The sequence below is a fragment of the Perissodus microlepis genome, chromosome 3 (assembly GCF_051167445.1).
Source record: "Perissodus microlepis isolate ML-2025 ecotype Zambia chromosome 3, ASM5116744v1, whole genome shotgun sequence".
NCBI classification, from domain to species: Eukaryota; Metazoa; Chordata; class Actinopteri; order Cichliformes; family Cichlidae; genus Perissodus; species Perissodus microlepis.
Window position 1 is genome coordinate 19,407,194 of NC_140463.1, and position 23,559 is coordinate 19,430,752.

The 23,559-nt window shown below is 39.5% G+C and overlaps 2 protein-coding genes across 2 annotated transcripts; both read right to left on the minus strand.

Annotated features, from left to right (window-relative positions):
• Window positions 1-311: 311 nt before the first annotated feature.
• Window positions 312-9,040, minus strand: LOC146390384 (NLR family CARD domain-containing protein 3-like). The gene is made up of 5 exons (XM_084923446.1): window positions 7,890-9,040; window positions 7,625-7,798; window positions 7,107-7,280; window positions 1,639-1,685; window positions 312-1,561 (listed from the first exon to the last, which is right to left on the minus strand). Exons 1-5 carry the CDS (start codon window positions 8,975-8,977, stop codon window positions 1,020-1,022), a joined length of 2,025 nt encoding a protein of 674 aa, XP_084779572.1. The 5' UTR covers window positions 8,978-9,040; the 3' UTR covers window positions 312-1,019.
• Window positions 9,041-9,079: 39 nt separating this feature from the next.
• Window positions 9,080-13,339, minus strand: LOC146390385 (uncharacterized). Its single transcript, XM_084923488.1, has 8 exons — window positions 13,265-13,339; window positions 12,984-13,083; window positions 11,825-11,854; window positions 11,498-11,587; window positions 11,090-11,212; window positions 10,521-10,572; window positions 9,782-10,001; window positions 9,080-9,684 (listed from the first exon to the last, which is right to left on the minus strand). Exons 3-7 carry the CDS (start codon window positions 11,830-11,832, stop codon window positions 9,786-9,788), a joined length of 489 nt encoding a protein of 162 aa, XP_084779614.1. The 5' UTR covers window positions 11,833-11,854; window positions 12,984-13,083; window positions 13,265-13,339; the 3' UTR covers window positions 9,080-9,684; window positions 9,782-9,785.
• Window positions 13,340-23,559: the final 10,220 nt, after the last annotated feature.

Below are 23,559 nucleotides of genomic sequence, written 5' to 3' on the forward strand. Positions count from 1 at the left end.
TGAGATTTTTCATCAAAATCAAAACAGACATCCACCAGTACTTTCAGTGAGTAGACTTTAATTTAATCATGTCCAATTTGGCACACTTTGGAAATAGATTCAACAGGTAGTGCCTTACCTTTGAATAAGCCGGCTTATGCCCACTCACGTCAGACCACTGGCTTGTGCCTGTCCGTTCGACAACCTCGGACCGTCCAAACCTCCAACTTCCACCCCAATACCACAGGACGAGCCCCCAAACTGTTACGGATTCAAATATTGGGGATGGATACAAGAGGAAAAACCACAATAACAACACTGGTCCGGCCGGGTTGAGTCAAACGATGATTTTAATGATCACACGCGTGGGAGATGGACACCGTACGCAGACAGCATCAGATCTCAAAATGGTGGAGCATTGATCAAACTCTTATAGCCTCTAGTGGCCCCCACCTAATCATAAAAGCCTAAACATTCACATTCTTTCTCTCACACAGTGCCTAAGCTACAACCTTGGCTCCCTGTTTATCTGCTCCTGCTGAGATGGGGCAGAAAACCTCTCCAGTATGTTCTGTTCTCTTCTAATCAGACAAATAAGGCGATGACTTTCTGCAAACAGTATTTCTCATAACTCAGCAGTATAATGCATCATCAAACAATATCATCCATTCACAATAAATCAGCAGTCTAATGTAATGCAACTCAGCTTAACAAATGCAATAGTTATCACCTTCTTCTAATTCAGGAGAATAATGCAAACTAAAACTACAAAATAATTCACTATCTTTAATTAAGGGTCTAACATGGCATAAAATAATATTTTAATCCGACAGTATATAAGTAAAAACTGATATCTGCTCTTAAAAAAAGGCACCAAAGACAATAAGATGATAAAAAAAAATTTCAGGAGAATCAGTCTAATCCAACATCTCTGAACTGAAAAACAAACTAATATATGTGCGAGACAGTATACCTGATATACTAAGTAAGAAAAAGTATGAAACACCAATGTGAGAATATTTCTCTGCACAGTAAGTTCATTATTCTGAGTCAGCACAGAGGTGGATACTAGAGTCAGGCTTCACTCTAAACCCAGCATATACAGGTTCAGTGAAGGTGGTGTTGAAGGTGTGCAGGTGGATCAGTTTATCAGAGGAGACACTGTAGAAGGACACAGTTCCTGCAGAAAAGTCCACATACACTGCTACTTTGTGAGAGAGAGCTGAGGAGAGCAGAGGGATGGCTCTTAAATCAAATTTGTGACTTACATAGTAACCCCTATCATGACTGCAGTTGAGACTCCAGGATTGATGAGTCCTTCCAAACCTGCATTCATCCTCTTCTCCTTTCCGTCTGATTCCTCCATAAACTATTGCAACATGAACCTCTCCTCTCCACTCGACCTCCCAGTAACAGCGACCAGTCAGACTGTTGGTACACAGCAGCTGAGGCCAGTGATCAAACCTATGATCATGGTGAGGATACAGCTGGTCTTCTTCCACATGTGTCACCTCCTTCTTGTTTTCAGACAGTTTGAGGTTTCTGTGTGCTGTGTTTGGATCCAGCATCAGATCACAGAAATCTAAAAGGGAACCGTGAGAAAAAATGTAGAACAGTACAAGATTGTGTGAATGCAGCTCATAAATCAAAAATACTTACATTTCCTTAGACCTGGTCTCATCCACTGGACTCCTTGAGGCTCCACACTGAAATGAGCACATTATCTTTTAGTGTGCAGACGTGGCCTTTATATTCTCTGATTCATCTTTTCTAGAGAAATAACCTTGTGTTTTATTTTATCTCTTAATAAAGTCAAACAGATAATACACTTTCTACGGTTCTAGGGTTTTATGTGTCAAAGCACAATTTTAAAAAAAAGAAATCATCTGGTCCGTACCAGGTTCTTAAATTACCTAAATACAACCTGACAGTGAGTATTAGACATGTAAAAAAGGTCAAAATCATGTATAAAAATCTGTGTGCAGGAATTGAATAACTTAACTTTTCACATGACTGTATCAGCTCTGCATGAAATAACAAATATTTACTTCACTTTTATTTGGCACCAGGAAAGTCGAAATCCTGTTTCAAAGCTTACAGTAGTTCTGCATTTATTGGCATAAAGGCACACAGTAAGCTCCAGCCTGAGAATAAGTCTGGGGAACCCAATCTGACCCAAAACATTGGCAAGGGGTGACAATGAATCTGGTACGGAGGGGACAATGAAACAAAAGTGTTACAGTTTCTCAACCAGGTGAACTAAAACTAAAACTTCCGGTATGATGGCGCCTGTGTTTGGCTCTGCCGCTGCCGGGTGCAGTTTGTTGCGCTCTACTACTGTTGTGTTATTTTTTTCTGCTCTACTGTTCTCACTCAGTTTTAATGATGTATTTGCTGCCCTGGTGTATGATCGCCTGGCTTTGCTATCCATCCGATCCTCTATGATGCCTCACGATGTCTCGTCGTCCTCTGGCATTTTCCACCCTCCTCCATTAGCTGGATCCTCGTCAGGCGATTTCGGTGGTTCCTCTAGACCACGGAGAAGGAGAGGGAGAAGAGGAGGTTTTCAGGTAAAGCTCAGGCTTTACTGGCGGCGTGGTTTGGCTGGTAAGCGACGTCGAGCGTGCGTTGTCTCCTGTGTTTAGAAAAGCCCCGTGGAGGGGGACTTGTTTTCCACGGCCTTGTTTGGATATGCTGGGCCCGGCTCTTTGAGACCATGCCACCTTAGGAGGGTTTATCCAGACTCTCCTGCTCCGGCTTTTTCTTCCCTCGGTGAGGGATTCTACGAGTGTGACTGCTCAAACCCTGTGTATTTACGTCCCTTAACTCGAGCCTCTGCAAATAATGAGGCTTCTAGCTCACTGAATGTGGCGCTTTTTAACGCTCGATCTCTGTCTAATAAATCATCCTTGTTGAATGATTTTATATTATCTAAAAAACAGGATTTTTTATTCCTGACTGAGACCTGGCAGAGGGATGTAGACTACTCGTCACTTATTGAACTTTGCCCGGATGGCTATACTTTTATTACCCAGCCTCGGTTATCTGGTCGGGGTGGTGGGCTTGCCGTGGCTTTCCAGGACCGTTTCTCCTGTCGCTCCGTGAAAATTGGGCATTTTTGTTCGTTTCAGCTGCAACTGCTTAAAATTGGTAACAAGGATCCTTTCTACTGTGCTGTGGTGTATCGTCCACCTGGATATAACAGGTTATTTTTATCGGAGCTCAGTGGCTTCTTATCTGTTACTATGAAGCTGTCAAGAGTGTCTAGAGTGCTTATAGTTGGGGACTATAACATACACATTGATGATGACTCTGACTCATTCGCCAGAGACTTTATGAACATTATGGATTCTTTTCATTTGACTCAGCATGTGTCCGGTCCTACACACAGCAAAGCTCACACACTGGACCTTGTTTTTACTTTGGGTTTAAATATTAATTTTATTTGCTCTGAGGACATTTTTATTTCTGATCACTATGTTATTGTTTTTAACTTTTTATGAGCCTTTGTCCCCTGTTAGACGGATGGTTAGCTCTCCTATCTTAAACTCCTCCACAGCGGAGAAATTTGTGGATGCTTTTAACTTACAGCTATCTCCTCAAAATGGTGTTGATTTCTCAACCAGTCTTTTTAATAATTATTGCCTTTCTATTTTAGATGAAATTTGTCTGGTTAAGACGAGGAGCGTTTCTGCCTCCAAATCTCCTACTTGGCTAAATGACAGTATTCGTTGTCTAAAACGTGATTGTCGTAAAGCGGAGCGCAGGTGGAGGAAAAGTCATCTAAATGTTCACCTCCTCTATCTCAAGGACCTTTTAGCTTATTTTAATAATGCGATCAGAGATGCGAGGGCTGCCCATTTCTCACACTTGGTTACAAAGAGCAGTTACTCCTGCTCTGCCTGCGGCCCCTATTTTTTCTAACGAGGACTGTGAAAAATTTCTTTCTTTTCTGCTTGCAAAAATTCATAACGTGAGAATAAATTTTTCACATTCAGCACCTGTTATTTTGATCTCTACCCCATCTCGGCTCATTATCTTGGATACTTTCTCTCCTGTTTCACTACCTGAGCTGGTAAAACTTGTGAAAGCATCCTCCTGTTCATTTGACATTGTACCTGCATCATTATTCAAAAATGTCTTCCAGTCTATTGGCCCATGTGTGCTCACTTTAATCAACTCTTCACTGGCATCTGGTATAGTTCCGGTTTATTTTAAAAACGCTGCTATTGTCCCACTTTTAAAAAAACCTCAGCTAGACCCCTCTTTTTGGAGCAGCTACAGACCTATCTCTAAATTACCATTGATCGCTAAGCTTCTAGAAAAGGTTGTGGCTAAGCAACTTATGGCAGCTCTAGATAAACATGGCATTTACAATAAGTTTCAGTCCGGTTTTTGTTGATTTCACTCCACGGAGACAGCTCTTCTTAGGGTCTCTAGTGATATCTTGATGAATAATGATGCAGGAAAATGCTTTGTTCTACTTATGTTGGACCTCACATCAGTTACGACACAGTTGACCATCACATCCTCCTCGAAAGGCTTAAACATTGGGTTGGTGTATCGGGTACTGCCTTGGTGGTTCTCCTCATATCTCCATCACCGATCCTTTTCTGTGGCAGTCTCCGATTTTAGGTCATCCTCTACCTCCCTCACTTATGGTGTCCCTCAAGGTTCGGTTTTGGGGCCTTTATTGTTCTTAATATATCTTCTCCCCCTCCAGCATATAATGGGCTCTTTTGAGGACATTTCTTATCACTGTTATGCTGATGATATTCAGTTGTACATTTCTTTTAAGCCCCAGGATTTATCTAAGCTTCAGCGTCTGAATGATTGCTTAGATTTGATCAAATGTTGGATGGCTGCAAATTTCCTCCAACTCAACGAGGGGAAAACGGAAGTCCTCGTATGCGCCCCTGATAGATTTTTATCGCAGATAGTGGAAGCCCTTGGTCCTCTCTCAGTCTATGTTAAATCCTCTATCAGGAATTTAGGTGTCACCTTTGACTCGACTCTCACATTGGATGGGCATGTGAAATCTCTGGTTCGGTCTTGTTTTTATCATTTAAGAAATGTGGCTAAGCTAAGCCCGATTTTATCCCGCTCTGAACTTGAGATTGCTATACATGCATTTATTTCCTCACTCTTGGATTATTGTAATTCGCTGTTTATGTGTCTTAGCAAAGGTTCTCTGGATCGTCTGCAGGTTGTGCAAATGCTGCAGACTTTTGACAAAATCCTCCAAGTACTCACATGTGACACCGTTATTATCTCAGTTACACTGGCTTCCTGTTAAATTTAGAGTCAATTTTAAGATCCTGGTCTTGACCTACAGAGCTGTGCACGGACTGGCACCAGCCTACATCTTTGATCTGCTACAGCCCTATGTCCCCAGCAGGTCCTTGAGGTCATCTGATCTCAAGGACCTTGGTATTTTTTATTTGCTATAAAAAAGACTAAGAGGAGGACTAAGGGTGACAGAGGTTTTGCCACTGTGGGCCCGAGACAGTGGAACTCTCTCCCCCAAACATTAAGAACTGCGGACTCAGTAGCTATTTTTAAAAAACAACTCAAAACTCACCTTTTTAAAACTGCTTTTGGTTAATTTTTTGCCTGTTTTATTTTCTCTTTTTAAATCTTTTTATGACTTGTAATCTTATGTGCAGCACTTTGTGATTCTGTAAATAAAAAAAATATTTATTTATTTATTTATTTATTTACATGATGTCATGATGGATTTTGGACCCAGCGTTTGGAGTTTTGAGATGTTTGGGGTTTTTTTTGTGTGTGTGGTGAGTTCATTGAGAGAACGTGTGTCCAGCTTGTATTCCTGTGTATATATTGTCTGTGTTTCACTCTGCTCGTTGTTGCCCCCTCCCTCTTGGTGCATGTAATCTCTGTTAGCCTTGATGTTAGCCAATTAGCGATTGAAGTCACTTGATGCTGTGGATCACATTTTTAGAAACATTTTGATAACATCTGCAGAAAAAAACTAGAAGAGAGAAGTTAGTCTTTTGACTTTTTGAGGTACCTTGTGTACTAAGGCAGCGGTCTCCAACCTTTTTTGCGCCACGGACCGGTTTATGCCCAACAATATTTTCACGGACCGGCCTTTAAGGTGTTGCGGATAAATACAACAAAATAAAACTAGTACCGGTACCGAAAAAAAGAAGATTTATTCATAACACACGTGAAAACACCCAGGAAAACCGAGTAAACGATAACAACGATAACAAAATAACGCTGAAAATCGATAAAAACCCTGAAAACTATACATTTCACACCTGAGCCTCAACTCTCGTGGCCCGGTACCAAACGACTCGCGGACTGGTACCGGTCCGAGGCCCGGGGGTTGGGGACCACTGTACTAAGGTACTCATTTACTAAATATAAGACATCCTGGGCTTTCCACTGATATTTCATGTGTTTGGGTGGCCTCTTTTAGCTCCAAAGAGGAAGGAAAACAATAAAAACTTCAATGAGAAGATTCTTTTTTTCTCGATTCTCAGGAGGCTATGACAGCAAACATTCCAATTAAGTCAATATTTATTTAATTACACTTTGAATCTGAGTACTTAATTGAATTGAGAGCATGTATTATTCTTCCCACTCATAATTAAAAATAACGTGTTCCTGCACAGATGACTTGTTTGTGAAAATGGGAATCCTGGTGCCTCAGCTGACTAAAAACAGGGAGGTAAGGCTGTGACTGTGTGGAGCATAAAGTGAGGCCATAGGGAACGCAGCAGGAAGCAGCAAAATGAAACTATAAACTGGATCACAGACCCAGAACCATCACAAAGGCACCTGTCAGATCTGGGGTTAAACACATAGAAACCTCACTTAGCCATGGTCATGTGATGTTGGTGTTTTGATTGACACAGTCTTGAAACATCAGTATCGAGGGTCCAACCCTTATGTATTTGTTACATTCTCCTTCAAGCTGTGTATCCTTCTCCGTGTGCCCACAGATGGGCTTTTGGCTGCGATTGGTTCTGAGTCATTCACCCACACAGCTGCCCATTTAACTGGACATACAGACTGTATTACTGGAAATCAGATCAGTGGTTACCTTACAATATGCTGGAGAGAAAAATATATTTTAGCTTTATTTCCTGTTTTCCTACCAGAGCATGTCCAGTTTCACATGTGGATCCTCCTTTTGATCAGACAAAAGCTTCATTCCTGAGTCTCCTGGATGATTATAGCTCAAGTCCAGCTCTTTCAAATAGGAGGGATTGGAGCGCAGAGCTGTGGCCAGAGAGGTGAAGCCTATTCCTGTGATCTGACAGCCTGACAGCCTTCAAACACATACAACAATGTAAGGAACTGCTCTGAATTTAATGATGTACATGCAATCGAACTAACAGATTCAGATTTCAGTTAAAGTTGTTAAAAAGACAAACAAACTGGCTTTTCTTCACTCAGTTTAAAAAAAGGACAAAAAGCATTGACTTTCTGTCTTTTTTGCTATGATGGACAATCATAAAAGTTATATTTTTCTGATTTATGAAGTGTGTTTCAAGTCTACTCTACTGTTCTCTTTCAGAGCTTACACCACGACAGAAACAACATGTTAACATCTATAAAATAATCACAGTTGTTGTGAAATACCCACATTTTCTTAAACAAAGAGTCAGCTAACCTGAGAGTTTCCAGCACACACTGTGGACTCCCAAGTCCAACACAAAGCAGCTTCACTCCTGAATCCTGAAGGTTGTTGTTACTCATGTCCAGCTCTCTCAGTCTGGAGAACTGAGAACTTAGAACTGAGGAAAGAGCTTCACAGCTTCTCTCTGTGAGGTTACAGCCGCTTAACCTAGAAACATATCAGTATATCAGTGAACTTTGCAACCTTTCAAATAAACACTTTAAAGCAGTCTCTTGCCAGGATTAAACTGGATACTTACTGGGCTTTCTTGCAGGCTTTGACCACTGGCAGCAGCTGCAGAAAAGCCTCTTCTGAAGCTGAATATTTCCTCAAGTCAAACACATCCAGCTCTGCTTCTGATGACAGTAAGATGAAGACCAGAGCTGACCACTGAGCAGGAGAGAGATCAACTTTAGACAGTTGTCCTAAACTCAGGTGATGCTGGACCTCCTTCACTATAGAGTCATCATTCAATTCATTCAGACAGTGGAACAGATTGATGCTTTTCTCTGGAGAGAGAGCGCCATTCATTCTTTCTTTAATGTACTTGACTGTTTCCTGATTTATCTGTGAGCTGATTCCTGTTTGTGTGAGCAGGCCTTGTAGGAGATCCTGATTGGATGGCATCGAAAGACCAAGGAGGAAGCGAAGAAACATGTCCAGATGTCCATTTGAACTCTTCAAAGCCTTGTCCACAGCACTCTGGTAGAAATGTTGTACTAAAGACTCTCCAGTCTGCACTGATGCCATTTTTTCTTCTTCCAGCAGGTTAATACCAGAGTTGGTGAATGTCAGATGGACATGAAGAGCTGCCAGAAACTCCTGAATGCTCAGATGGATGAAGCAGAACACCTTCTCCTGGTACACTCCTCTCTCTTCTTTAAAGATCTGTGTGAACACTCCTGAGTACACTGAGGCTTCTCTGACATTAATGCCACACTCTGTCAGGTCTGATTCATAGAAGATCAGGTTTCCCTTCTGCAGCTGCTGAAACGCCAGTTTCCCCAGTGCTTCAATCATCTTCCTGCTCTCTGGACTCCAGAGAGGATCTGTCTCAGCTCCTCCATCATACTTGATGTTCTTCAGTTTGGTCTGAACCACCAGGAATTGAATGTACATCTCAGTCAGTGTCTTGGGCAGCTTTCCTCCAGCCTGTTTGGTTTTTAACAAACTCTCTAGAACTGTAGCAGTGATCCAGCAGAAGATTGGGATGTGACACATGATGTGGAGGCTTCGTGATGTCTTGATATGAGAGCTTATGGTTTTGGCCTCTTCCTTGTTTCTGATTCTCTTCCTGAAGTACTCTTCCTTCTGTGGGTCAGTGAACCCTCTGACCTCTGTAACCATGTCTATATACTCAGCAGGGATCTGATTGGCTGCTGAAGGTCGTGTGGTTATCCAGATGTGAGCAGAAGGAAGAAACTGTCCCCTGATGAGGTTTGTCAGCAGCACATCCACTGATGTGGACTCTGTAACATCAGTGAGGATCTCAGTGATGTGGAAGTTCAGATGAAGTCGACACTCATCCAGACCATCAAAGATGAACACAACTTTGAACTTTTTAAAGTTACAGATTCCTGCTTCTTTGATTTCAGTGAAGAAGTGATGAATAAGTCCCACTAAGCTGAACTTTTTATCCTTCAGTAAATTCAGCTCTTTGAATGGGAATGGAAACATGAACTGGATGTCCTGGTTGGTCTTGTCTTCAGCCCAGTCCAAAGTGAACTTTTGTGTCAGGAATGTTTTCCCGATGCCAGCCACTCCTTTGGTCAGAACTGTTCTGATTGGTTTGTCTCTTCCAGTTGAAGCTTTAAAGATGTCTTCACACCTGATTGTTGTTTCTGGTCTGTTTGGTTTCCAGGAGAACATTTCAATCTGTCTGACCTCATGTTCAGTGTTGACCTCTCCGGTCCCTCCCTCTGTGATGCAGAGCTCTGTGTAGATCTCATTTAGAGTGGTTTGGGTTCCTGGTTTAGCAATCCCCTCAAAGACACACTGGAACTTCTTCTTCAGGTTACATTTAAATGTATTCTCACAAAGTGGATCAGGACTTTCTACAGGAAAGCACCAGAAACATGAGTGTTATGATTATAGAAAATGTGACAATTTCAATCTTGTAAAGACTGAATTTATGAAGAGAAATCCTCTCACTGCTCTACAGACAGTCAGCCAGCTCCTCCTGTTTCATTATTCTCAGGAAGTTAACTGCAAGTTTCAGAAATGCCTCTCTGCTGCTCCTTCTCTGCTTCTCTTCCTCACTGTCCAACACCTCCTCTTCATCCCTCTGACACTCTGAATAATCTGGATTCAGATCATTCTGCAGCTTCTTTAGTTCGTTCTTCACAAACGTGATAATGTTTCCCTCCAGCATCTGGAAAATAAATGACACAGCCAAAATTCATGAAAATCAGATCTTCATTGTAAAAATAATTTTTCACAGATTTGTTTTGTGTTTGTTTTCAATTTAACAAAAATACCCTGTACTTATGTTCATTTTACAGGAAACAATGAAAAAAAATATATAATTAAAATACGCAATTAAAATAATTATTATAGTTAGTTTTATACAGGAAACAATAAAATAATAACATACATTAAATTAAATAATTTTAAGTACTCGGTTATTTCATGGTACATTTCCCCATCTTACATCTTATGTACCTTGTAGTTTCCTGTAAATTCCACGTAAGTACAGGGTACTTGCACCTTATTTTCAGGTCGTGTTATAAAGTTATGCTGAAACTTTGTTTTGAAAAGTGTTTTATAAATAAAAATAAAGTAAAAAATTAATTCACTGTTGAATTATCTCTGGAATTTTTATTTTATGATGAATATTGGACTGTGCAACATGAAAATAATTACAAACAGAGGTTGGTGTACATGTACAAACCTTAAATATTGAGTCCAGATCAGTTTGATGCTGCAGACTCTCCTGATCAGCTCTGTGGAGACATCATGAAGAAATTAGAACCATTTTGCACATAAATACAAGCCACAGATTTCTTCTTCTACTGTTAGATGATCATCCTGATTAAAACAAGCACAACTGTGCTGTAACAAACCTATTATGTTAATTTATAGACTTATTTATTGGACTCCACTAGTCCAAAACTAACAGGTCAGTGATGGTTCTGTACCAGTGTTCTTGTAATGACCATATTATGGATATTTCCTGCACATTGCATCATCACATTTAAAAAGTCAGATTTGTGTTGTTGTGTTGAAGTGTTTCATTTTAAATTTGACCTTTGTGCCTTTAAAATACCAGCAGCAAGTAAAAGCATCTTACAGCAGCAGCTGAAGCTTTTTTCTGAGTAAAACAACTTAAAATACACATTAAAAAATCGTACGATGACACTTTGAATCAGCAGCCTGTCAGTCTTACACATGGAGCTCTTTAATCTCAGGACTGAGGCCAGGTGTACCACAGAGCTGTAAGGTAAATGTGAAACGTCTTACTCCTCAGCAGCAGCAGATTTAGTTCCTTTAAAGTTGACGATGTTATCCTTTGACCGATCACTCTTGAAAGACACACAGCTGGGTCCACGTTCAGGTTCAGGGGCATCTGGTCTCTCAGTGATCCTGGTGAACAGAGAAAAAGACCATCAGACAGAGAAATTAAATTTTTAGCCTTCAGACACAAAAAGTACCAGATAAACTTGGAGCTAGTCACAGTGATAATATTACAGTCAGGCTAAAAAGTTTGATGCTCTTCACAATGTTCTCTTTAGTCTGTTTGTTTATCCAACTGTCTTTTCTTCTTTTTGTGAACAAAGCTAAAAAAAATCAATAATAAATGACTAAACCAAACCTTCTCACTGTTTACTCATGGAGTTAAGATACGTTTAACATTTTGTTAAGTCTTACCTCTCATCAGGAGACAGTTTCCTGCTTTTAAAGTCAGGACGGTCTTTCTCTGGAGAGCTGAGTCTGATCTCAGGCTCAGGAGAGTCTGGTCTGAGGAGTGAGGAAAAGAATAAGGCAGGGTCATATTTATACACTTTTCTAATCTCCAGGTGGAACATACGCTGGAAAAACTTTGCAGGGTTAAATTGAATAAACAAAACAGAGAACAGGTTTGTTGTAGAGAGTTACTGCATGTATGAAATCATTTCTGTTTTTGTTCTTTTAGCAGTAAAGATAATGCGATAAAGCATGCATCAAGAAGATAATGTGAGGTTTTGAGTGTGATACCTTTCCATGTTGGTGAAAACCTGCAGTCACCTGATGGAAGAGAAAAGTGAGAATAAAATACAGATTTTAATTTTTTCTGTTTATTGAGATATTTGATAGCGAGAATGTGGTGACCTGTTTAATTATAATAACAGTTTTATATGATATGATATTATATTATAATTAAGGTTTCATTGTTTGTCAAAAAAAATCTGAAATAAAGTGAGCTTTGTTCTCTGGCAATCAAAGAGTCAACAAACAATCAAGGTGATGATTAAACTTTTTAAAGAGGAGATTAAATAGAAAACAAATAATGAAAAATAAAAATAAAAAACTTACATGATATAAATCAGATCAAAGATTCACTTTTTCATCATCGTCCTGAACACTGTCTGTCTGCAGCTGTTTGCTGTCTGCACTGGGAGAAGATCTGATTCTGTTCTTTCTCTATTAAGGTCTTGTCTTACTTTCACCACTTTATGCTTCAGGAGTTTGAGTCTGTACTTAAGTAAAAGTATTTTCCTGCTACACATCGTAGATCACATAACACACATTTTAGAAATCATGCTCTTCTTCAGCTTTCTCAGCTTTTCTTTCATTCTTAGACTGTGTGTAACCACTGCAGGATTTAAAGAAACATCTTAAAATAATACAATAATAAAAACATTTTTAATTAAAAATAAATAAATAAATTAAACGATTCAAAGCTCACCAAATGTCCACCATCAGTGTGTTTTATTCTGTAGCTCACTTCCTTGTTTTTCTCTTATATGTTATTGTTTTGAATACAGGTGCTCACTGTACTGATGACATGCCTACACTGTTAGACTGGTTAAACTGGTTAAACTGGTTTAACACTGCCTTGTTCTGATGTTTTGCTGAATTTCCTACCCCTGGCTACTGAATTTCATCTATCAAGTAAAAGGTTTGAACAACTAAACATAAATTATGCAGTTACTAAATGGCATAAAACATTTTAATTGAATAATAATTATGTTAAGAACTGTAGGCCTCTGCGTCCTGACAAAGTCAGAAATGATCCAGCCACCTAAATCAGACACATGATAAACTACACAGAGCGCTCATCACCCAGAGGCATTAACGGTTTTGTCAAAGTACATAAAACCATCATCTGATTGTCTGAAAACACAAAAAACCTAATTCATGGTTCATGTCTCACCTTTAGTCCTTCCAACAGAGTCTGTTCTGCCTGCAGTGGGAAACCTTCAGCCTCCTCAGTCCAGTAAAAAGGTTCTCAAAGGTTTTGTGGTCAGGAGCCCCTTTCAGAGGACAACATTATCGCATATAATCAGCTGTTTTGGTCTTAGCTTCACATGATGATGTGCACTGACTGAAATATTTAACCACGTTCACCAGATAGCTGACTGGCTAATAATTCATTTGTAGCAGGACAGAAGACACAGAATTACAGTAAAAATAAATGAAAGATAAAATACGTACATCTGCTGTGTGTCCTTCTTTCACTCTGTACTTTTTTCATCAGTCCTTACAGGACAAAGAACCGAGTGTAGTTTCATATGCAAACACAGCCGTCACGCCCGGCTGCCTGAGGTCAGGTTACATCAGCGAGTTTGTTCCTCTGTTTGTGTTCACTACAGCTTCTGTTCAGTTTTCAGCAACTTTGAAGAAACACACAGTTATTATTGGGTTTGGTTTTATGAGTAATGTTTGAAGACAACAGTAAAACAGGAGTAAAAAATGACAATAATTATGTGTCTGTGTTGACCTTGAAACAAAAAAATATGATCCTCTGTAATAGGAACTAATATGAGCTCATATTTATGTGCCTCATTGGCACACTTAGAAATGTTAATGTAGGTAAACTGGAAAATTTATTAATATTAATAATAATTCTGTGTCCAATCTCAGGTCATTGGCTCAGACGCAGTTTTCTTACACTCTACCTGAGCTCACCATCTCGGTAACAGCCCCACTCTTTGATGTAAATGAGTCTTTATATTTGCTTTCTGTAACTTGATTTTTCTTACTTATTGTGTGCTAGCTGTCTGTGTGTTTGTGTGTGTTTGTGTGCACAGACTTGACCAAATAAAGTAAAAAAAAAAAAAAAAAAATATATATATATATATATATATATATATATATATATATATATATATATATATATATCAAAGAATAAATAAGTTAGGGGTTAAGAGTCAGAATAGTTCATTAAATGAGTAAATGAGTCATGAGGCGTTTCCATTTTTTGCAAAAAACTGATTCAGTGCTGGTTTCACTGCACTCCTTACACCGGTGCAATATTCAAAGATGCCACGAGATGGTCACAGCACTCAGGAGGAGCCTTAAATTTGTCATAGAAGTCCTGAAGTTAAATCCTGCAGTCGACTTGAACACGTGTTTTTTGCATCTCTGTTCAGACTGTTGGTGGAATCTCATGTTTGTTCCTGATTCTTCACTTTTGTTGTTGTTTCAGTTCCAGCCTGAACTTTGAACTACATGATCACACAGTGGATTCTCCATTTTGTGCCAAAATCTGTTTTGAGTTTTCAACAACATGTCACGGCCCGAGGCCAGTAGGATAACGGACTCTAAGGCAGACAACACTCGGAGGCGCAGGGACTGAGGGTGACAAGACTTTTTTTTCACAGTGATGAAATTAACGTAAACAGCGAATGACAGTGAGAAGTGCTCAAAGTGCGTACCATAACTCAGAATTGCTTAACGTAAACAAGTAATAACTCAAAAACACTCATAAGGAACCGAGGACTAGCGGCAACCTAAACAAACTTAACACACGCTAGAAACTCCACTCTGGGACATGAATTTAAATATAACGTTACTTAGAGGCACACTATATTTCATATAGTTTGCATCGCTTGGAGACAAACAGTTTTAACTCAGAAATTCACAATCCTTTACTTTGAAACTCATGGCCGACTTGGCATTTCTATGAAACAAAACCGGAAGGTGTACTAGAAGTGTCTGTGGGGCTGTCGTGGATTGAATGGAGAACCCGACACTGGAAATCTGTCAGTGCAGGAAATCCCGAGGAGAGGAAGGGCCAGAGGTAAGGGTTTAGTCATCGAGCGCAGGCGGAGGCAAAGCTTAGAGGGGAGGTGGTCCGGGTGAGGGGAGATGATCGTCCTGAGCGCTGGGCAGAGAGGTAGGCAGGCATGGAGAAACTGTGAACTGGCCAGCGCTGGAATCCTAACAGATGACGGCAGCGGCTTGACAACGTCCGGCAGTCCTAAAGATTTGCAGACGATCTGGCGAGGTGTAAGTCTGAGCGCTGGTCTTAAGAAGCCGGCAATTCCAATTACGCTCAGGTGCAGCCCGTCAGCATGATGTGGCGGCTCCGCCCAGGGGTGGAAATGCCGGCCCTGTGGGAAGGCCCAGCACTCACCCGGACCATGACACAACAGGTGTTTAAATCCACTATTTCCCGTTCTATTGTGCCTGCCTGTGTTAGAGCCTAAAATATTACACACATCACGCTGGAGTGGGCGTTCACAACCAAACCTGACAGATCCTGGAATTGTATTTTTTTCTTCTGTGGAGAGATACCTGATCAAACAGTCTCTGTCCTGTATTATGTTCATGACAATTTGTTTGGGCAGAAATCCGGTTTCATTTAACACAACGTATTCACCTCAACACCTGTCATGTTCATGAAGGCGTTCAGGTGTCAGAGTCTCAGGAAGGATGAATCAGACTTCAACTGTCCAGACTCAGGACTGATGACTCGGGACTGGACCTGTGTGAGATGAACACTGATTATGGCTTCAGCTCCTTTCCCTTTGGAGCTAAAAGAGGCCACCTAAACACACAAGATATCAGTGGAAATCTCAGGATGTCCTCTATTTAGTACATCTATTTTGAGGATTGTGGAAAATTTTGTGAGGCTTACAAACACTCTGCACAGAAAGCGGCCAAAGCAACATTTGTCCCCAGTTTTACCTCTTAAAGCGATCAAAACTGACCTAAACTTTGTAAAATAACAAAAACTCCACCTCAGTAAGTGTTAATAAAAAACACATTGTGATACACAAAAATGACCAAAAACGTGCTTGGTGTTTGCACTTTAGTGATTTTGTTATTTAAGTTACCGCACAAATGTCAAAATCTTGATAAGCTGTTAAGCCTTTCTTGCTGCAGAAATGTTTACGTTTTTATGAGTAAAACAGTCAAAGTTTGTTTAAACATTAAACATTTATATATGAGTTCAGAGATTCACTGGCTGCTTAACAGCTGATTGTTTTATTTTATGATGATGTTGCGAAGCAGTCTGACTTTGTTTCCTGGTTTTCTGACCTCACAGTGTGTGATCTAAATAACAACAGCATCTCTGTGGTCTTCCATGTTGTAAAAGTCACGAGGTCAAACATCAAAGGAATGTGATGGTGAATATATTCTCTGGTGAAAAAAAGATGTAAAGCAGATCACAAAAGGTTCTTTCTTCACTCTAACATGTTGTATGCAGATGATGATGGGACCACATGCTCTGCAGCTCCAAAGTTTGGTTCACTATTTGTTTGATTATTCAAAATTTCAGTTTCCATAAAATGGCATAATTGAATGGATATATGCAAAATCAGTTCATCCTTATAAAAAGGGAGATAATATATAGTGATATTATAATTGTACCAGTCTGTAACTGTTCATTTATGAAGACTATGTGAGTATAAATGTTGGACTGTATCAGTATTCCCCGATTTTTGTTGACCTTAGTCTTAAAACTCTTCAGTAGAAAAAGGCTATAAGAACCAGTCAAATTCTGGATGATCATAGTTATTTTTAGATTATAGTGTTTAACTGCATCCTATGTGAAGGTTCTCTGTCCTTATTTAGTAAGGATGTTTACTTCTTGCCATTTATGGCCTCACCTGTGCTTGTATATGGTGGACCGTTAAAGGGATTAAGCCATATACAGGGTGAGGGGAGATGACCCTTTTTTTCACCAGGGATGTTGTTAAAATGGTTGTAACCAGGAAGTCATGCACATGTAACGCAATCTGTACTTACGCCAAACCTTTAATGCGTGGAAATCAGGACCGTTTTCCTTGGGCAGTTCACTAGGTGTCAGTGTCATCAATTTCACCCCGAGGTCTAAGCCCAGAATCACAGTTTCTCTAGAAATAGGTTACAAGAAATCAAATGTGTCCCAAATATCTGTATCCCATGAGAGGCTAGTTTCATAAACGAGATTGGTAGTAGCTTCTCCACCACAGGAACAGTAAGGCTTCCAGCACACAATGGACACCACACTCACTTAACATAAACACATTTATTAGACACAATTTTAAATAATAAACCCTTTTTTTGTAGTGTCTTTCCACTCAGTATCCCAAGAAAAATAAAATGAATAAATAAACGCAAATATGTATCATTCAAGGTCCTTTGGCCTTCAGATAGAGATGTACAGGTGAGTCTTGTCCTGCTGAGGTGGTTCTTTTATGCTGTGCCATTGGTTTATAGAATTATTCAGGAAAAATCGGGAAGCAGCAAAAAGCCACGGTCATAGCTGAACTCATCTTCACAGTTATTATGATCAGTATCATTGATAAGAGATTTTTTAGTTTTGTGATTATTGTTTAGTTGTAGCTTCATTTAAGATAGGAGAGCTTGTGAGTTGGAACCACCACAGGAAAGGAAAGTGGAACCAGATGTGTAGAGGAATGCGGTGACATACATACTACATCCTGAGTTAACGGTCACCCCCCTCTCTCACTCTCCTTTTAAGGAAATGTTTAAGTTTCTATACATACCAAGCTATCTCCTATTTCAACAGACAAGCTAAAGGTTTCTCCTATTATGGAAACGTTTTTGTATACTGAACATACCACTCCTACTTCCTTTAAAGCTCACTTGGAGTATAAATAAAGAATGCGCTGAGAGCCCTGCGCGGTTTTTCTGTCACATCTGTTGTGCGCACTTTGACAGCAGAGCAGATCGGACTGACCGCCCATGCGCATGTAAAAATTAGATATCTGAGTGTGACTTCATTTGCCTTTCTAATAACTTTTCTCTTCACATTTTCTTGGTCCTCCGAGCCGGAGAGGAAGCATCGGCCGCTGTGTCCTGCCGTCGTGGAAAGCTGCACTGAAATCTGTCCTCTAGGTAGGAGTGAAAAAGTCCAGGGACGCTAAAATTCGATTCCTGGCCAGTGTTTTATCAAGTGGTCCACGACGCTGGGATCCAGTGGCTGACTTTCAACATAGCCAGAGAATCTTGGGAAGGTAAAGGAAGTCACTCATTTACACTCGCGTAAAACGAACTTTGGTCTCACCCGCCGAAAGGGTGTAATTAGTCTAATCCACTGCACGGATTTGTAAAAGCGCTGGGGTGATCCACCGAACGGATTTGTAAAAGCGCTGGGGTGATCCACCGAACGGATTTTCAAAATAAAAGCGCTGGGGTGATCCACCGAACGGATTTGTAAAAGCGCTGGGGTGATCCACCGAACGGATTTTCAAAATAAACGCGTTGGGGTAATCCACCGAACGGATTTTCAAAATAAAAGCGTTGGACTGATCCGCCGAAAGGATTTTCAAAATAAAAGCTTTAGGACTGGCCTTCCGAAAAGGTCTGCGCGATTGTGTGAAATGTCTGTTTAAATGTTTGTGTTTTCTGTGTGTTGAGAGTGAATTGATTTAAACAGCACAAATACGCTGCTGAATCACTCTCATTGTTATTGTCATTTTATTTCCTGTCAGTAGCTGAAGTACTGGTGACAAAAGAGAACGGTTGAGTTCCGCCTCATAAAACTGACACCGCTCCACTAATTAGAGTGGAGTAGAAGGGCGTAGTCAGTAACCACTCTTTAAGTCTAATACCAGAGAAGGCTCTGCAGTTCTGTTTTAATGGGTAATCAGCCCACTAAGTTTACTGTTGACGAACAGTGGTTAGGAAAAAAGTGTCCAGGCGCCGGACAAATTAGTGTGCAAAGATGGAGAAATTCTAAAAAGACTAAATGAGAATGTAGCCCATCTGCATTAATACAACTTAAAGAAGCATTACTGAAAGAAATAGGAGAGACAAAATAAAGAAAGAAGGAAAACGCACGTAAGAATTAGAATATTTCCAAGCATGGAAGAGAGAGGCAGATAGACGATGTGAGAATAAACAAAAGAAACAAGAAAAGAAGAAAGAAAAGGCAGAGGTATTAGACCCCCCACCATATGCTCCACTCGCTGCTGCGAGGCCGACCCCCACTTTTGCTGCTGTGAAACCAGCCCCCACTTCCGCTGCTGCGACCCCCCTTAAACAATCCTGTGATCCGTTCAGACCTCAACCTGGTCCTTATGCAGAGGCACAAAACATGTTAGATAAAATAGCACTAGGTGAAAATCCACAAAAAAAAAAAAAAAAAATAGGAAAAGATCGCTACGGAGGAGATATGGGAGGTGATGTTGATCCACCTGGTCCTCCCGGCATTTTTCCCATGATAGCAGTACTAAACCCCAGATACGGCCATCCCGCAGGGGAAGGTGGAGAAGGTGGAGAGGTAACAGACAGGGACAGAGGAGGATTTAGAGGAAAGGGCCAGAGATATGTAGGACAGACAGACTTACGCGAAAGAAGTGAAGAAAGAGATAATACGTGTTGGAATTGTGGCAAGGAAGGGCATTTCGCCAGAGATTGCAGACATAAAACAGACAAACGGCAATATTCAAATGAATGACTAAATGAGAAAAAGCCAAATGAAAATGATAAAAGTGACGCAGAAGTATTTACTGTCTATCAATTAGTGTCTGAAGTAAAAGGCAAACCTACACTGACAGTATATGTTAATAGCAAACCAGTGCAGATGTTATGTGATACAGGAGTATGTAAAACCGTTTTGAACAGAAGACCACAGGAAGTACAATTCTCAGAAGATACTCTAATAGTAAAATCAGCATCAGGTCACACTACAGTGCAGTGACTAATAAAACCCTTATTAAGTGAAAACTAGAGATCAAAATAGTTTAAAGTAGTTTAAAAAGGTTGGAAACAGACCCCACCGAATAGATATAAATATAAGAAGTACAAAAATAAAATAAATAAAGACAAAATTATATTAGAACTTATTTTTACCGTATTGAAACTAATAATAGGAAAGATAACAACCTGTAAGCTGATATTAACAATGAAACATAGTTGGCATGACAATCATGCCCAGAATGTATAAAATCAATGAAAGGAAATAATTCACACGAAAACTTTTTAAATAAAATAGAGAGATGCATAAGGTACATTAGGGCTGTGTCATTGTTCAGCCAAGGAAAGTGTGTGAAAAGGTGAATGTCTCCAGCTTGGGAAAGGGTGAAACTGCAGATCACCCGAAGCCCTTGATGGATACAAAATAAAATATAAAATATATAATAATAAATTGCTTGGTTCGCCACGCAACAGAGAGAATGAATGTGACTGAAGGTTGGATCTGAGATGAGACAAACAGAAGACCAGTCTAAGAAGTAGGTGCAAACCTGTTCAGAGAAAAGCAAATTTGTACAGATTGGATGAATTCTAAATTATCTGTTTGCTGAGTAAGATGATCCTAACTGTTAAATCGGCTCAGTAGTAGTATAGTGGTATACACTAATAAAATATTGTAATATACTATTGTCATAATATAGAAAGACAAAGATGATAATATTAATAATGACATAATATTAATAATGAGAAGCAACCTAGTCAGTTATGATGTGAGGTGGATGATTGTTATGAAGTAGTCTGCATCAAGCTTAAGGTTTGCTCAAACTCAGTATAATGACACATGAGATGAAGAAAATAAAGAAACTATCTAAACTAATTACGTGCATAGAGGCACTTGACCTGCTTAAACATCTGTCATTTATCCTGGATAAAACATTACTGAGATATAGAGCACACCTATAATAACAACTAATAAGCCAAACCCTGTAGACAACAGCTAAAGCTACAGGATTGAGAAGCTGAATTAAATATGTGGACACCGCTAAGTTGATGAGCATGTTACACATTTTCTTTTATTTTTATTTATTTGTTTTTAGAGCAGAAGCTGCATTAAAAGCCAACACACGCAGCTGTCTGTGAGCTCAGTTTTTCCCTCACACTTCTGCTCTGTTTCAGTAGCAGCATTTTTCTTTTGTGTCCTGACTCATGTATGTTTCCTGTTTTGTTTGATTATTTTATTTTGTTGATTTGGAAGCGAATTTGTGACCATACTTGTGGATCACAGTGGCACATAGTGATTAGGCATATGATTTACAAATGCCTAGTTTTAGAACTGTGAGCAATTCAAAGTTTAAAATATATATATATAAAAACCCTAACTTCAAAGTTTGAAATGTGTGAGATGGGTGAGATGGGTGGATTCTTTGAAAAACTAGAAATTATCTAAAAATGCATTAAGTGAAGATGTAATGTTGCATCTATAGAGAAGACAGAAGAAGCATTCAGTTATTTAAAAATAGGCATTACAGACAGATACAGTTTTAGCACTGCCTGACTATGATAAGCCTTTCTACTTACGTGTAGATAGAGGAGCAGGTTATATGGAAGCTGTGATAACACAGGCATTTGGAGAAAAACAACGCTCGTTAACATTCCTGGTGAAATTTAGACTCGTGTAAATTAGACTCTGTAGCGTCAGGCCTGCCTGCATATGTAAGCCTATGCAGCCGCAGCAGAGGCAGTAAAAGAGTCGGCTGCACGTATGCAGTCATATGTGCATATGAATTGCACGCAGGCCAAAATATAAATATATACACTGACAGCCAGTTTGTTTTTTCAGCAGTGCACCACTTTGCCAAAATTTGGCATAACAGAGGTATGGTCACCTCTACGGATAACCCCGTGCAACACGGCAGCTTATTAAAAATCTTATTGGAAGTGATTAGCTTGCCAAAACAATTGGCACTTTGTAAATGTGCAGCACATCAAAAAGACAATTTTATTGTCACAAAAGGAAATAATTTTGCAGATCAAACAGCAAAGCGGGCTGCACAACAAACGATAACGCTTCTAACATCCGAACATTGTACACAAATACCACTTGACGTACTAAAAACCGAACAAAAAGCTGCAACAATCACTGAACAGAACAAGTGGCTGAAATGTGGAGCACAACTGAAAGATGATTTAATGGTCTGTGATGGAAAACCAATATTACCAGAGTCGTTACACAGGACAGCGGCTGTAGTGACACATGAAGTAATACATGTGTCAACAGGAGGGAAATATAGTATAGATAAATAATACTTTTACACTATAAATTTTGGAACTTCAGCGAAAAATTTGTAAGAACATGCCTATTCTGTCAAAAACACAACTCATAAGGAAACTTAAGACCTAAGAGAGGCCAGTTCTCCACACCATCCACATGGATTTTATTGAATTGAATGAATGTCAAGGATTAAAATATGCCTTAGTGATCATAGATGTGTTTTCAAACTGACCAGAGATATATCCAGTGAAAGCAGAGGCAATCTCCATTGCAAAATGTTTATGTAATCATTTTATTCCAACATATGGTATCCCTTCTCTGATAAGATCAGACAATGGGACACATTTTGTCAATGATGTGATCAGTAAGGTCTCTGAAGCACTAGGATTCAGCATAAGAAATCATTGTGCTTATCATCTATGGAGTGCAGGGTTAGTAGAGAGAACTAACAGCACCATAAAACAGAGACTCAGAAAATGCCTGAAATAGATAAAAATGCAAAGGGTTTAGTTTATTTAAAAGGCAGTGTGTGTGAGAGGATTATGAAATTATTGTGTGAATGACGTTACATTTTAGATTAGAAGTTAGTAGAATTACAGAGGGTTTGTAGATTGTAAATACAAAATGAGTTTGATTAGCCTGTAGAAACACAAAAGAGAGTAACAGGAAGTGTGTGTGTGACAGGAACTTTGCATGCCCATATAAGGAGTGAGCACCCAGAGAGAAAAACAGAAGAGACAGACTCTAGCCAGATGAAGCAAATGGAGGCTTTAAGAAAAGAAATGAAAATGATATTAATGGTATGGTTTAGTGTGTCAATATAGGTCACAAATAAATAAAGGTGGACTTTTCTCAACCTAGAATTTTGAGCATAGCAGCAAAACCATAGATTAACATAATTGGGAGAAAACAAGCCAAAGTTTGGCTTAAAATTTTACAGCTTGACCTCCCACTTGTCCCGATCCTGAAAAGAAGCTCAAAGGACAGTCAATCTCCTGATGAAGACCAACAGAATATCGTGGAATTGAAGAATTAACAGCAGGCTGGTAAGAACAGTGTGACATGACTGTTTAAAGGCACTGAATGTGATATTTTGCCTGGCTGGGACTTAATCTAAAAGGAAGAAACAGAGAAGAAACAGATTGTGTTTGCTGGAGATTTAACACAACAAAGGACACTTTGAGAAGGGTACAGGGGCCAGTGGGAAGGTGAAGCCCAGAGGAGTATAATTGGGTTGAAATTGAAGCCTGAACTTATGATGGTGTTTAGAGATGTCCACCAGATCACAATAAAGAGGTAAACAAAAATAGAAAACACACATATATAAATTGTTACATGTGAAATTATTTTTGGAAAGAATTAGAAGTAAGATAGTTTGAATCAGACCTCAGTGAAAAGATGCATGAATTGATGAAAATGAACCAATAGATAAATCTGTTAGAAAGACAACTTTAGTAGAATGAATGGCAAAACTAGTAGAAAATAGGGATATTGTTTTGAACTGCCATGCGACGCTTCTCAAGTCTCTTGCAGATTAAAACCAGGCGATTGGGTCCTTATACGAGTACTCCAGAGAAAGAATTGG

Excerpts from the sequence above, each read along its gene's own strand:
- LOC146390384 (XM_084923446.1), bottom strand. The coding sequence starts at position 8,977 with ATGGTTACAGAGGTCAGAGGGTTCACTGACCCACAGAAGGAAGAGTAC. Across the intron at positions 7,281-7,624 it reads TGTGTGCTGGAAACTCTCAG|GCTGTCAGGCTGTCAGATCA; the intron begins GTTAGCTGACTC and ends ATGTGTTTGAAG. Across the intron at positions 1,562-1,638 it reads GAGACCAGGTCTAAGGAAAT|ATTTCTGTGATCTGATGCTG; the intron begins GTAAGTATTTTT and ends GTTCCCTTTTAG.
- LOC146390385 (XM_084923488.1), bottom strand. Across the intron at positions 10,573-11,089 it reads AAATCTGCTGCTGCTGAGGA|AGCTGATCAGGAGAGTCTGC; the intron begins GTAAGACGTTTC and ends ATGTCTCCACAG. Across the intron at positions 10,002-10,520 it reads ATCTGGACTCAATATTTAAG|ATGCTGGAGGGAAACATTAT; the intron begins GTTTGTACATGT and ends TTTATTTTCCAG.